The following is a 12,090-nucleotide window of genomic DNA, read 5'->3' on the forward strand; positions in this document are numbered from 1 at the left end:
CCAAATGTGTAAGCCACAAATAATGTCCACCAGCATCACATATCTATGTTACGTTAAGAAAAAAAAATCCAACAAGCATATTGATTACAAGTCAAAATCGTTCAAAATATGAAGCACAAAGAGAAACAATGGAGAACTTCATTATCAAAAGGCAGATAGTCTACATTCAAGCATAGTACAAGGTATTCATAACCCAGTAGGTGGAAGAGAAATGTGAAAAACTATGAATCAGAGTCATCTAGAGACTGACAAACAGGAAGGGAATAAGTATCCAGCTGCCAGTATTTGTGTTTCACACCCTCCCAGGTTTCTTCTCCTAAACAATCCTTCACCGGTAAGGGTATCAACTGTGTGGAGTAGCCCAACATCTCGAGTTCCAGCGAAACTAACTGACAGTAAACAACATGAAAGAAGGGATTACTACCGCAAAGTCCATTGAAGAATGAATATATTCCCCCCGGCTTCAATAGTTGCGGAAGATGTTGGTGAAACTCTCTCATATCTTCATAATATTCCCCATAGGTGTCAAAGAATATCCCTGAAAAAGAGTAGAACAGTTAGCTCGAAGGATTTTTTAAGTAAGCAGAGCTAGATCAGTAGATCTTTGTTAAAACTGGTATATACATAAAAGTAAAAAGTAGAACAATTTTTTTCTGTCAGCCATATATGATTAATCTATCTACTACTAATATACTTTAATCCACATATATTACCATCATATGACTCCAGTTGAGAAAGGACATCTTGCCAGCGGCCAAAAACTATCTTCACATTCTCCTTCTCACCCCACCCAGTCTGCAGCATACGAGCATATACCTCTGGATGGGCTTCAACAATGGTGTGTGACACAGGTGAATATTGTTGTACGGCACTATCCACAAGACCCATGCCAAACCCAATGTTCAGTATGTGCCCACCTCCTGAGCAAATAGCTTTAGCATGGGCTTCCATTAGCGGCCTCTCCCAAGCCATCATAATAGCCTTGCTTTCTGCGTCCATTACTTTATCCTCACTAAATGTAACCCTCTCCTCCAAATAATCCCCATTAGGATTGCCCTTTCCATTGTCTTTCCTTGCTATAGTTCCGAGAACCAATTCAGCTTGAATGCCTGTAAATATCCAAATATGTTGCCATCAAATTCAATTTAATGAAAAGTAGAAAACAAAAGGTTACAAGTAAAGAAATCAAATGGTAAATATACATAAAATGGCTAGATAGTAAAATAATGGATTAGTTGAGGTATTAAAACTACCACTGAAATGAGCATTTTGATAGCTTTAGCGAGCCAATATACTGAAAGAAACTACTACTACAATCTGTACGGGGCAAGGAAGGAGCAAGCAAACGCATAACGCAATTTCATTGCTCTTTCAAAAGCAAGTTTCTCACAAAATTATTTCCCCGTTATGATACATAGGTAGTTGAGTAATTGTGTCGCGGATAGAGTCGATAGAAAATGGCAAATCAAGGTAAGAATTACAAATACACATATATATACACATGTCCATCCACCCAATATGCTATGAATTAGCTTTACCAAAATTTAGTTTATGTTCAGAATGACTAGCAATATGAAAGTAATACTAAAGGCTTAAGCATATTGTATGACATTTCGTCAACATTAGAGTAATTGAATGTATTGCAGGTTATGTTATGTACATATTAACAGCTTACAGATAGATGGCATAACATAGCTCCGTTTATTGGTAGAGCTAGTAAACCCTTTTCCAGTGCCACGGACCAACTTATCAAAATCGCAAGACTGTGACACTCAATTCACCAGTTCGCATAACATGATCATAGCAAACACAAACACACACACACAAAAAAAAAACTTTTTTCCCCCTTTGGTTGCAACTGATAATTGAAAAAATCAAAAAGGAAATAACTCAATTTTATATTCTACTTCTATTACTAGAAATGTTCTCTAATTAGCTCAACTACCAAACACAACCATCACTACAAGCTTCCTCCTTTACCAAACCAAATTTACACACACTAATACGTGAAAATAGGGCTGGCAATAAAATTCAGAAATTGAAGTGAGGCGGACCGGCATTGAGGAGGACATCGAAGGCGGATTGATGGCCATTATCCATGGCGAAGTCTCCTGCGGAGAGATTTGAAGGGGTGAGAGCGTTCCACGGCGCACCGGCGTCGAGGAGGGCTCTGACCACTTCGGCGAAGCCATTTTTGGCGGCGTGCATCAGCGGCGTGAGGCCTTCAGCGTCGAAGTAGGTGACATCAGCTCCAGCTGCAATCAGAGAATTCACTCGCTCGAGCTCGCCGCTTCGCGCGGCCTCGCAGAGGGATTCTTCTTCCCGATTCTCCGACATATCCGCCGCCGCCTTAAACCCTCTCAGTTTCACGAAGTGGGTTTTGTTTCAATTGCCTCTTTTTACACATTTTATATAAATAATCATTTCTATTATGTTTAAATAAATATTACTACTATTTCGAAAAAAATCTACTCCGCACTTAAAATATGGAGTAGTAACCAACTTTTATAAGTAATCATTTAAATAATCAAGTTTAAGTCAAAATCTAGTCCCTCTTACAGAGTTTAAAATTAAATAATTAAATCATGAAGTTTCAATTATTCTAGTTTATATCATGAGTTGAATTTCAGGTGGAATCTTATTAACGTGGATTGAGATTTAAACCACGAAAAAGATGCTTATATAATCCAAAGTGTAAACATAAAAGGTTTGATACTAAAGTTCGATTGAAATTTGAAGATGGATTTTAATGTAGAGATGCAAATATTCCATCTAAAATTCAACCCATTGAATAAACTAAAAAAATTAAAACTTCGTGAAATTTTAAACTTTATGGAATAGACGAGTTTTGACTAAATTTAGTGATTAAAATTGTCATTTATCCCTTTTATAAATACTACTAAAATATACTCTGTTGCTTTGACAAGAGTAGTTAAAAAATTAAAAAAATGCATAATTGTCTTTTATAATGATAGAATTAAGATAGGAGTAGTTAAATAATTATAAAAATGCATAATTATTATAACCGCTTACGACAATTGCCAGACACCAAGAAACAAAACGACAGCGTTTCTTCAGATGCATTGCAATAGAAAATTCCTCTTTTTCCCGCAGCTGTAGCTTCACGAAACCATAATTAATCTGCCGAATCCAGATAAAAGGCCGCCGTTTTCCCACGATTCTGTTCAATTATTTCTCAATTTTAGAACTTTTTGTCCGGTTGGTTATAGGGACACTGATTGATCTGCGCCAGCTAGGTATTTGCTGTTCTTGATTTCTGGGCATCTTTTATGTGCGCTTTTTGGCTCCAATTTGTGGATTCAATCTAAGGGTCTGTATTTTTGGGAGCCAAAATGACCTCAACCTTTGATAGATGGGAAAAAGATCCGTTTTTCTCTGCTGCAGAGGACGTTCAGGAATCTTCGGACAGGTGCTTGCTTTCAACAACTTCCCCAATTTAAAGCAGTTTTTGCATAATTGCTTTTTTATATAGTTTTTTGTTGCCATGAATTTGCTAAATGAGCAATCTTTTTTCGTTGGTGTGATCGAATTTTATCTAATTCATTATGAAGGATGGAATCAACATATAGAACATGGATTCATGCGATCAAGGAGACCTCGGGTTCTTGGAATTTGGATGAGCTTCGGAGAGATCTTCAGACAACCCTTGGCACAACCAAGTGGCAGGTTATTTGCTTATGCTCAATGATTTCTCTCAGCAAACTTGTATAGTAGTATAGCATTAGTTTTCCTGCTCTATTTATTCAAAAGGTTGTGGTTGTGATGGATTTCAGTTGGAAGAATTCGGACGTGCTGTAAGATCGAGCTACTCAGGTAGTAGCTCGGCTGATGATGCAAGGGATAGGCATCGGAGTTTCATTTTCGCAATAGAGAATCAAATAAAAAAAGTTGAAACATCTTTGAGTGGATCAACAGTACGACAAGGCAAGCCACCAGTGCCTTGGGTGCGGTTGGATGAAGGGGAACGGGACGAGCTCGCCATGTTTCTTTCAGGACAGTCATCGTCTTCCCCAAATAAACTCTTTGGAAAGCATCGTGCTGGCCCTATGGCGCAGGGGCAGGAAATTTCGCGTGAGGGTGATCAACAAGTGAATAATGAGTGTTCGCGGAGTTCATCTCATTTGGTTGAATTGGCTCAAGTAGACGGTAAGGGGGACAAGTTTTCAGGTCATCGGAGGGCAGCTAGTGCAAGTGCAGACATTGGCACATGGAAGATTGTTGTAGCTGATGATGTTCTGCACAATCCATCCAGTGCAAAGCCTGATACTCCTCACCGAAAGATACCTAGTTTTTCGGGATTGTTAGATACCATGGAATCATCCATGTCACAATTGAATTGGTCAAAGAACGGTTACAAGAAACTTAAGGTTACAGATGGGCCTCAGGAGGCTGGTGTTACATTACCTAGAGCCCCGAATTTGACTAAAGTTAGTAATCAATTCTCCTTGACTATATCTAATGTTATCCTCTAAACTTGTTATGTTGAATTGCTAATTTGCTCTTAATTTTCTTCGTACATGAAGGGCATTACTACGTGCTATGAGAAGAGTAAAAGTTGCCTTGAAGGTTGCAGTGATTATGAAAAACAATGGTATGGTTGGTACGGTAGTATCCATAGACAACTTCAGAGATCCCAATATCATGTGCAATATAGTCGGCCAGTCCAATTTGTTTTCTCCGTCATTCTCATACTCTGCTTACTTGGTGAGCCTGCTGATTAGCTTTCTACTATTTGATATATGGTAATTGTTTCATTTAGTGATTCAGTAGGAAAATTCAGATTCGACCGGTATTTTTAGACTTCTTATTGTTACCATTGTCCTTGTTTGTTTATATCAAAATAAAGTAGTGAAAGGATTACATGCTTAATGCCCCAAAGAAATCAATGCTTAATGCCCCAAAGAACTGCTGCTTAGCTTAGCCTATGTTGCCTTTACTAGTTACCATATTCGGTTTATAACTCTGCGATTATAGTGTAATACAAACAATACTTATTAATTGCGTTGTCTGCAGTTTTATTGGCTTTGCGTTCAATCTGAGGAGGAGCCTTGTTTCTCCATTCTTATTCAGTTTTCATCTGTGGAAAACGTCAGAGAGTTGGCGATGGCTTCACCTGTGCTAAACAGATGATAGACTGCATTCATTGAACTATTCTGATCAGAATTGTAATTTAGTAGTAGCATTCATGATTCTGGCAACACCAGAAGCAGTCTCACTACCCAGTTTTGTTTCTCCGTGTTGTAGCCGACAGGGCTTGTTGTATAATTGTATTTTTGGAGCTGCTGCTGCTGTTTCATTGTTTCGTGTATTGAACACGAGTTGTAAATAAATTTTTGTGATTTCTGTATATTGGTTTACAGTTCTGGGCATCTAGATATACATGTGATTGAACTAGAAAACAGCATTATTGAGTTGCTACTTTATGCTCTGCTGGCTATATTTCAATAGAGACCAGCTGTCAAAAATCAAGATTATATGTGAAATACAACATGAAGTTTGAGGGAAGAATATGACATAAGAAATCAAAGTATTCATTAAATTTCCATACTACAAAAGCTTTGGGCATTTCATTAAGAAAGATGAACAAATGATTGAGTGATGAGTGTACTTTTTTCTACTTGTTCTTTGACAAGTTCTTGCCATCTTTTTCTTCACTAGGTTTATTGGCAAATTCGACGCCTTGGAATGTTAGGCCAGGACTATAGTAACGACTGCCATAAGCTGCACCAAATCCCCATCCAAGCCCTAACCCGACACCACAGCCACCACCTTCAGATCGAAGATAATGCGTTAGTAAGGTGATAGAAGAAAACAATGGCAGAGTAGAGACATTCTTGCAAGATTTTACCTGCACCAAGTCCAAAGATGTTCAAGGGTGCCCCTGAAAGAACAAGCAATGTAAGTTCAAGATAATGATTTCTTTCTTGGTGCATGACCAGCACAACACAGAATGTAAACGTAAACATAGTCAGGTTTCAAAAATAGCAAGAAGCCATTCCATGACAATGTAGCTTGGGATAAAAGGTCTGTGTGTCTGCAGAAAATTGAGCAAGAAGTTCATAAACTATCTTGTACGTTCTCTTTTCCAGGAAATGTGTCAAAGTTTAACACTCACTGCCTAGACAAGTATTCATATGAATAAAGCATGGTTAATAGTTTCTACAAGTCGAGGTCAAATATTTGTTTTATGTAATCTGATCACTATATGCTTCCATACGTCCGGAAATTGCATTCTGACTAAGCGATTGGGTTCTGTTTCAAATTACCAACCATGAGTGATGTAGCTGTTATGAATTAAGATCCAATAAAGACGGAGAGACGATTGACAAAAGTGACCCTGTGTACAATCATCTCAATCTGCAGGTCTGTCCTAATTCTTTATCCAAAGCACCACATACACTACCTTTAATGTGGAGCATTTTGTAGTCTTCGAAATCTTAAAACTACAGTACATAATCCAATAGAATGATCACAAGACAGTAAGTAATACTGCATCTTCGTGAATCGTGACTATGCTACATACTCGATAGAATGGTCACATGAAAGTAATACTGCATCTTCTCGACTACGCTGAAAACGTTGAAGCACATACACAGTTCACAAAAGAGAAAATGCACGAAGAATCTAACTCGACAGGCTTCGACGAATGCATCTTAATAGCATCATAACAAGTAGGATGAAATCTTGAAATCAAGGTCAGCTTCATACCTTACACTATATCTTCTCATTGACCAAAGGCCAACTCAACTATGATACTTTATTAATTATATTGCAATAAACCACACATTGAAAATGAATATACACATAAACATACACTCATATGCTCATCCATTTTATTGCTTTCTCCAACAAACAACTAAATAAGAGAATCATAACCAATACAATCTTGCTATGGATCACCCTCCACCAAAATTCACATTTGCTACTAAATCAACAGAGGAGAATGCAGATGAAATCAATAATCAACATCACAATTCAACCAAAGTAATAGAGATTATATGAAATCTCTCTTTCCCAATTTTTCTCAGTTCAATTTCTTTTAATCTGTACAGAAACGAAATTGGACTAACAGAAGAATTAGAGTAACTAACCTCCGAATCCCCACCCAACTCCAAAACCACAGCCAACACCGAAACCTGAAGCCAGTTCAAAATCATCAAGAAATTGCATAATTTTGTTAATAGAATGAATGAAGAAGCTCACCGAAACCGACACCTCCACCAGTAAAATTCGTTTGCACCATTTCCCCCTTTCCAAAATCGAAGTGCGACTGTAAATCCCACTGTTCTTGATTCGGAAACGGGCCAAGATTGAAACTTTCGCAGATTTTGGGGCTAGTAAATTTTTATCTATCTTATAAATGGGCTTACTTTAAAGTAATTCATGTAGTATTTGAATTTTACTTCTAACAAGTTTATAATCCATATTTACCTAATTGTTGTTAATCTCATTGATACCCTATTGACAATATGAAATTCAATTTTCAAGCATGTATGTAGATGTGTTGATCTATTGTTATTGTTGGAATAATAACATAGAAGACTAGTAGTAATTTAAATTATAAAGTTTGGTCATATATTAATAAGACCTGTGATCTTTGAAATTGAAATATTAAGCTATGATTCAATCTTTCTTAATTCTCCAATTTATAAGTGAATAGATGTTTTTTTTATGTTAAAAGTGACGATATTTCAATAAATAAGAAAAAGAAAAAAGAAAATAAAGATATACTTACTCTCTAGTCTCCCTTCGTTCCAAACAAGATTTCACACTTTTTTTTAGTTTGTCTGACAAAAGATTTTATAAATTTATTTTTTTGAAATTTTTTTTCTCTCACATCAATATATAATTAAATATATTTTCTCTATTCACTTAACACAAAAAAAAACATCTACTAAAACATCTAGTAAAAATTGAATTCTAATATCGTTAGATATTTATATTAGTATAACTTTAAAATTAATTTTACACAAAATTCTAAATAACAAAACAAAAATAATAAATAAAAATATAAAAAAGTGATACGAAATCTACATGAGAGAATTGAAAAGAGAGTTACATTTCTCTTTGTTATTTACGTTATAATGTTCAAGGATAATTTAGTCCAAATTAAATTGCTTCTTTCTAGATGAAATAAATTAAAGTGAATCAGCCATAAATGTATAATTTTTTATTAATATTTTAATTCTATGGCCAGCCATAATGTGGCCATTTAGCACTACTCTTAGAACAAACCTTCTGAATTAGAGACAGCAATGTTCAGCAAGAATTCAAATTCCTATTTTAGCATATCAATTTTACTGAGCAAACACTGCATTATAGCTTGGAGAATGAGCCCGCCCAGTATGGACTTAAACTCATACCTTACTTTTTTTTCCTAAACTTGCGGCAAAATATTGAAAACATGTACCTTATTTCAAAGATAGAGATACTAGTTGATTTGATGAATACTTGCACGTAACGAAATATTGTTTTTAACATGTAATGCAATTTTTTTTTGAAAAAATAGTAATTTACATTGTATTGATTATGTTCGATCCCATGCGTTCTACTTTCTAGATTTGTCATTCTAATCAACTAACAAACCAAATCAAGAAATTTCGAGATTAAAAAGTGTTCCTTCCGTCCGCGAATAGGAGTCCCGGTTTACTTTTACCATAAATGGTAATAGGGTCTCACCTTCCACTTATAACTCATCCACTCACATTTCATTTAAAACTAATATATGTAAGTGAGATCCCTATGTCACCAATAAATTTTCCACTCACTTTTCTTAACATTTCTTAAAATCCGTACTGCTAAAAAACAGTGGCGGATCCAGACATTTCATATTGGGGGTACGATAGATAATTATATTGACTTGAAAATGTAAAATTCAATCTATCTTTTTTTTTGTTATCTCAATTTTTTCTATTAAATCATTTCATTCAATTAAAAAATTATTGTTATTACTTGAAAAAAATTCACTATAAATTGGAGGTTTTTTTAGATTATTATATAACAAAGAAATTATTTAGAAAGTTCAAATATTTAAAGTAAAAATAAAATGCATCATATTCTCTATAATCTAAAATATGAGCTTAATATAAATTATAAACATATATTCAACTATACATGTTTTACCGGGTCACTGCTGAGAAGAAATGATGCTTTTACCACTAGGCTAATTCCATATTTTGGGGATACAATAGTATCCCTTGTTATTAATTGGATCCACCGGTGCTAAAAAATAGAAGGAGTAATAGATATATCAAAGATCATGTGATTAAATTTCAGATGAATCGCATAACTCTAACTATTCTTTTCGTCCAAAAAATATTGATAATAACTATAATTAAAAAGTAATTTAAGCAAATACAGGAGAAAAATAAATGGCTTTGATACCAAATGATTTGATGTTGCTTTGCTATAACAATAGTAAAAAATTGAATTAAAGATACAAAACCAAAGAATCGTCATTGACAAAAAAAGAGTTGCCTTTCGAGTTTGCCCAGACATGCTATACCCCCTATACCCCCTTGCTTAACCAACAAATCAAAACCTACCTTCGATATCCGCCAAGTTTCAACAAGCTAAGTTGGAAACGCCAGAAAATCAATGCAAACATGAAATCGAGAATAAAAAGAGAAAAAAATGTTATATGTAGGCAAGACGAATCCAAGAATTGAAACTCGTGGGGTCGACTATATTACTAAAATATTAATAAATACAGTATAATATTTAAAAAAATTGTTTAAAAAAAATACTATATTACTTATAATTTAAATACATTTTCTAATAAAATATTTTTATTTTTAAAGTTATATAGAATTTTTTTTATAATCACTTTGATGTTTATCAATAATTAAAAAAATCAATAAATAAAATAAAATGAAATGAAATTATTGTTAATTTAATGAACAAATCTATCTTTTCCTCTCACATTTTAGGACACAAAGTAATTTTAATAGTGGGCCCATTTAGCCCATTCGATCAAAAAAATTATTGAATAAAATAAGAATTAAATGTGTCTTCTTCTTCTTGAAAATATACGTAATACGTCTGAACTCTCTGCCGGTCTGCCCCCTCCGTCTTCATCTCTCTCATCTTCTACCCACTTATATTCCCTATCTCCCCTTTTATTTATGGCAAAGGCCAAAGGAGTGTGGTTGAGATCCGCCGCTTGGGGGTCAAGGCGGAGCTCCGTGGGGTCGAAGATCGAGTTGCGCGGGATCTCAGAGGTCAAAGAATGGAGTTTCCGGCAGCACTCGTCGGACCACGGTGGGGTCGGTCGACCCCACTCGACCCCACCTGGGTCCGTCATTGTATGTAGGAGTTAAATTAATCGGAGTTAGAGGAGTGATTGCAACTAGTTAGCAATTGTTCAATCGAAGTAATAGTTGTGGCATGAAATTATATAGTACAGTTAATTTTACTCTATCAGTCCCAAAAAAGTTGAGTCACTTCTTTTTCCCACTAGTTTTGAGAAATGGTACTAATCCTCTGCATTAAAAAAATATAATCATTCGAAATGACATGCGTTTTAATGACAATTGGTAAAATATGTGAGAAGAATTGGTAAAGTAAGATATAAGAAAAATGAGTAAAGTAAGAGAGAAGAAGAGAAAAAGTAGTGAAAATTAGTGGATTGTGGGGTCCATATCCTAAAATAGAAAGATTCTAAATTTTCTATTTTTAAGTAAATGAAAATAGGTGCTATTTTTAAAAAACGGAGAGAGAATATATAATAAAGTAAAAGCTCGAATAATGTAGTAAAGACTCTCATCTACATTATTCTCACTTTTACTTTACTATATATCCACTAAAATTATTTATTATACAATTTTTCTAAAACAAGTGCAAAAAAAAGTGACTCGATTTTCTTGGGACGGAGGGAGTAGTAAATTATTAAAATCCTAATCTTGACATCCACGTGTAGAACCCAAAAATATAAAAGAACAACTTTACAAAACAAAAATCAACTATGTTTATGAATATTAACTTTATAAGAAGAATGCAATATATATAACTAATTAATAACTACGAATATGGAGTCACACAAAATTAATGGAAGCTATATTAACTTTTAATTTGACAAACAATCATAGTGGCAGCCTCATAGGTAGATTTGGATGTGGATTCGTGGTCCTCACCATGATATCGAATAGCAGAAAGGTGATCAAAATTTAAAATTATGCAACTTTGTACAAATAATCTTATGTTTATTCTTGATCTGGTCACTAAATTTTGTATATATGCCATATTTTAATATCTATCAAAACTCTTTTATTCCAAATAAAAAGTATATATGTACAAAACTATAATCTTGAATCAGTGTTCCATCATCTAAAATCAGTGGGATCAACTTTTTGAGTGGGCAAATTAATCTTTAATAAAAACACAGTATTTACACTTACACACCACATTTGCTAGCTAATCAATCTACTTTTAATCATGCAAAAGCCTAATTAAAAAGTTTTGTTAGATATTCCATTAATTACTCTCCCAATCTTCTTCATTCCAATACCATCTCTCACAACACAAGGCTCTTCCATAATCGTTGAGAGGCCTACAAAATCATTTATAATCAGGTAAATGTGACATCAATTTATTCACTAGCTATACTAAAAAAGGAACAAAAAAAAAAAGATCAAATCACTCACCTGATCCATAATTCTTGCATTTCTTTACTTGAATTCCATCCTCTTCCTTAACCTTAATCCTTGCTTCCCTGAAAAGCCATGTCTTCTCCATCTGCTTGTAGATCATACGAACAACGTAATACAAAACCCTAAGCCCGGAACCTCCCCCCGAACTTATGCAAACGTTCATGAAGACGATGCAATCCATCAAGCTCTCCTTAGCCATCCCTTTCATGTCATAAGCCTGTGCCCTAATCCAGAGGCTTATGCCATGGGAATTTGGAGGAGACGAGAGGCAAAGAGCGCGCGTTGCATCACTAATGGCCGCATCCCCGTCCCTCAGAAAGAGATGGCAATTTGCCCTTTTGCTATACACAACCATCCTCTCATTCCTATGCTTCAAAGGACATATCTCAAGAGCCTCACTATATTTAGAGATGGCTTCTCC

At 34.9% G+C, this 12,090-nt stretch overlaps 4 protein-coding genes across 4 annotated transcripts; 1 reads left to right on the top strand and 3 right to left on the bottom strand.

Annotated features, from left to right (window-relative positions):
* Positions 1-121: 121 nt before the first annotated feature.
* Positions 122-2,387, bottom strand: LOC125220850 (protein arginine N-methyltransferase 2). The gene is made up of 3 exons (XM_048122987.1): positions 2,055-2,387; positions 714-1,109; positions 122-538 (listed from the first exon to the last, which is right to left on the bottom strand). Exons 1-3 carry the CDS (start codon positions 2,335-2,337, stop codon positions 222-224), a joined length of 996 nt encoding a protein of 331 aa, XP_047978944.1. The 5' UTR covers positions 2,338-2,387; the 3' UTR covers positions 122-221.
* Positions 2,388-3,065: 678 nt separating this feature from the next.
* On the top strand, positions 3,066-5,368 carry LOC125220841. Its single transcript, XM_048122977.1, has 5 exons — positions 3,066-3,430; positions 3,573-3,687; positions 3,795-4,448; positions 4,545-4,725; positions 5,035-5,368. The coding sequence occupies exons 1-5, from the start codon at positions 3,354-3,356 to the stop codon at positions 5,058-5,060; spliced, it is 1,053 nt and encodes a 350-aa protein (XP_047978934.1). The 5' UTR covers positions 3,066-3,353; the 3' UTR covers positions 5,061-5,368.
* A 148-nt stretch (positions 5,369-5,516) lies between these two features.
* LOC125220860 (protein TRIGALACTOSYLDIACYLGLYCEROL 5, chloroplastic) lies at positions 5,517-7,402 on the bottom strand. The gene is made up of 4 exons (XM_048122996.1): positions 7,225-7,402; positions 7,113-7,157; positions 5,870-5,902; positions 5,517-5,790 (listed from the first exon to the last, which is right to left on the bottom strand). Exons 1-4 carry the CDS (start codon positions 7,262-7,264, stop codon positions 5,636-5,638), a joined length of 273 nt encoding a protein of 90 aa, XP_047978953.1. The 5' UTR covers positions 7,265-7,402; the 3' UTR covers positions 5,517-5,635.
* Positions 7,403-11,403: 4,001 nt separating this feature from the next.
* LOC125209727 lies at positions 11,404-12,084 on the bottom strand. Its single transcript, XM_048109342.1, has 2 exons — positions 11,664-12,084; positions 11,404-11,569 (listed from the first exon to the last, which is right to left on the bottom strand). Exons 1-2 carry the CDS (start codon positions 12,022-12,024, stop codon positions 11,469-11,471), a joined length of 462 nt encoding a protein of 153 aa, XP_047965299.1. The 5' UTR covers positions 12,025-12,084; the 3' UTR covers positions 11,404-11,468.
* Positions 12,085-12,090: the final 6 nt, after the last annotated feature.

This window comes from Salvia hispanica, chromosome 1, assembly GCF_023119035.1.
Source record: "Salvia hispanica cultivar TCC Black 2014 chromosome 1, UniMelb_Shisp_WGS_1.0, whole genome shotgun sequence".
Lineage (NCBI taxonomy): Eukaryota > Viridiplantae > Streptophyta > Magnoliopsida > Lamiales > Lamiaceae > Salvia > Salvia hispanica.

Coding starts and splice junctions, on each gene's coding strand:
- LOC125220860 (XM_048122996.1), bottom strand. CDS start 7,264: ATGGTGCAAACGAATTTTACTGGTGGAGGTGTCGGTTTCG. Junction 7,158..7,224: donor TGGTGGAGGTGTCGGTTTCG/GTGAGCTTCTTC, acceptor AACTGGCTTCAG/GTTTCGGTGTTGGCTGTGGT. Junction 5,903..7,112: donor AGTTGGGTGGGGATTCGGAG/GTTAGTTACTCT, acceptor TTGTTCTTTCAG/GGGCACCCTTGAACATCTTT.
- LOC125209727 (XM_048109342.1), bottom strand. CDS start 12,024: ATGGTTGTGTATAGCAAAAGGGCAAATTGCCATCTCTTTCTGAGGGAC. Junction 11,570..11,663: donor ATGCAAGAATTATGGATCAG/GTGAGTGATTTG, acceptor ATGATTTTGTAG/GCCTCTCAACGATTATGGAA.
- LOC125220850 (XM_048122987.1), bottom strand. CDS start 2,337: ATGTCGGAGAATCGGGAAGAAGAATCCCTCTGCGAGGCCGCGCGAAGC. Junction 1,110..2,054: donor CGATGTCCTCCTCAATGCCG/GTCCGCCTCACT, acceptor GGATATTTACAG/GCATTCAAGCTGAATTGGTT. Junction 539..713: donor TCAACTGGAGTCATATGATG/GTAATATATGTG, acceptor ACTCTTTTTCAG/GGATATTCTTTGACACCTAT.
- LOC125220841 (XM_048122977.1), top strand. CDS start 3,354: ATGACCTCAACCTTTGATAGATGGGAAAAAGATCCGTTTTTCTCTGCT. Junction 3,431..3,572: donor GTTCAGGAATCTTCGGACAG/GTGCTTGCTTTC, acceptor TTCATTATGAAG/GATGGAATCAACATATAGAA. Junction 4,449..4,544: donor GAGCCCCGAATTTGACTAAA/GTTAGTAATCAA, acceptor TCGTACATGAAG/GGCATTACTACGTGCTATGA.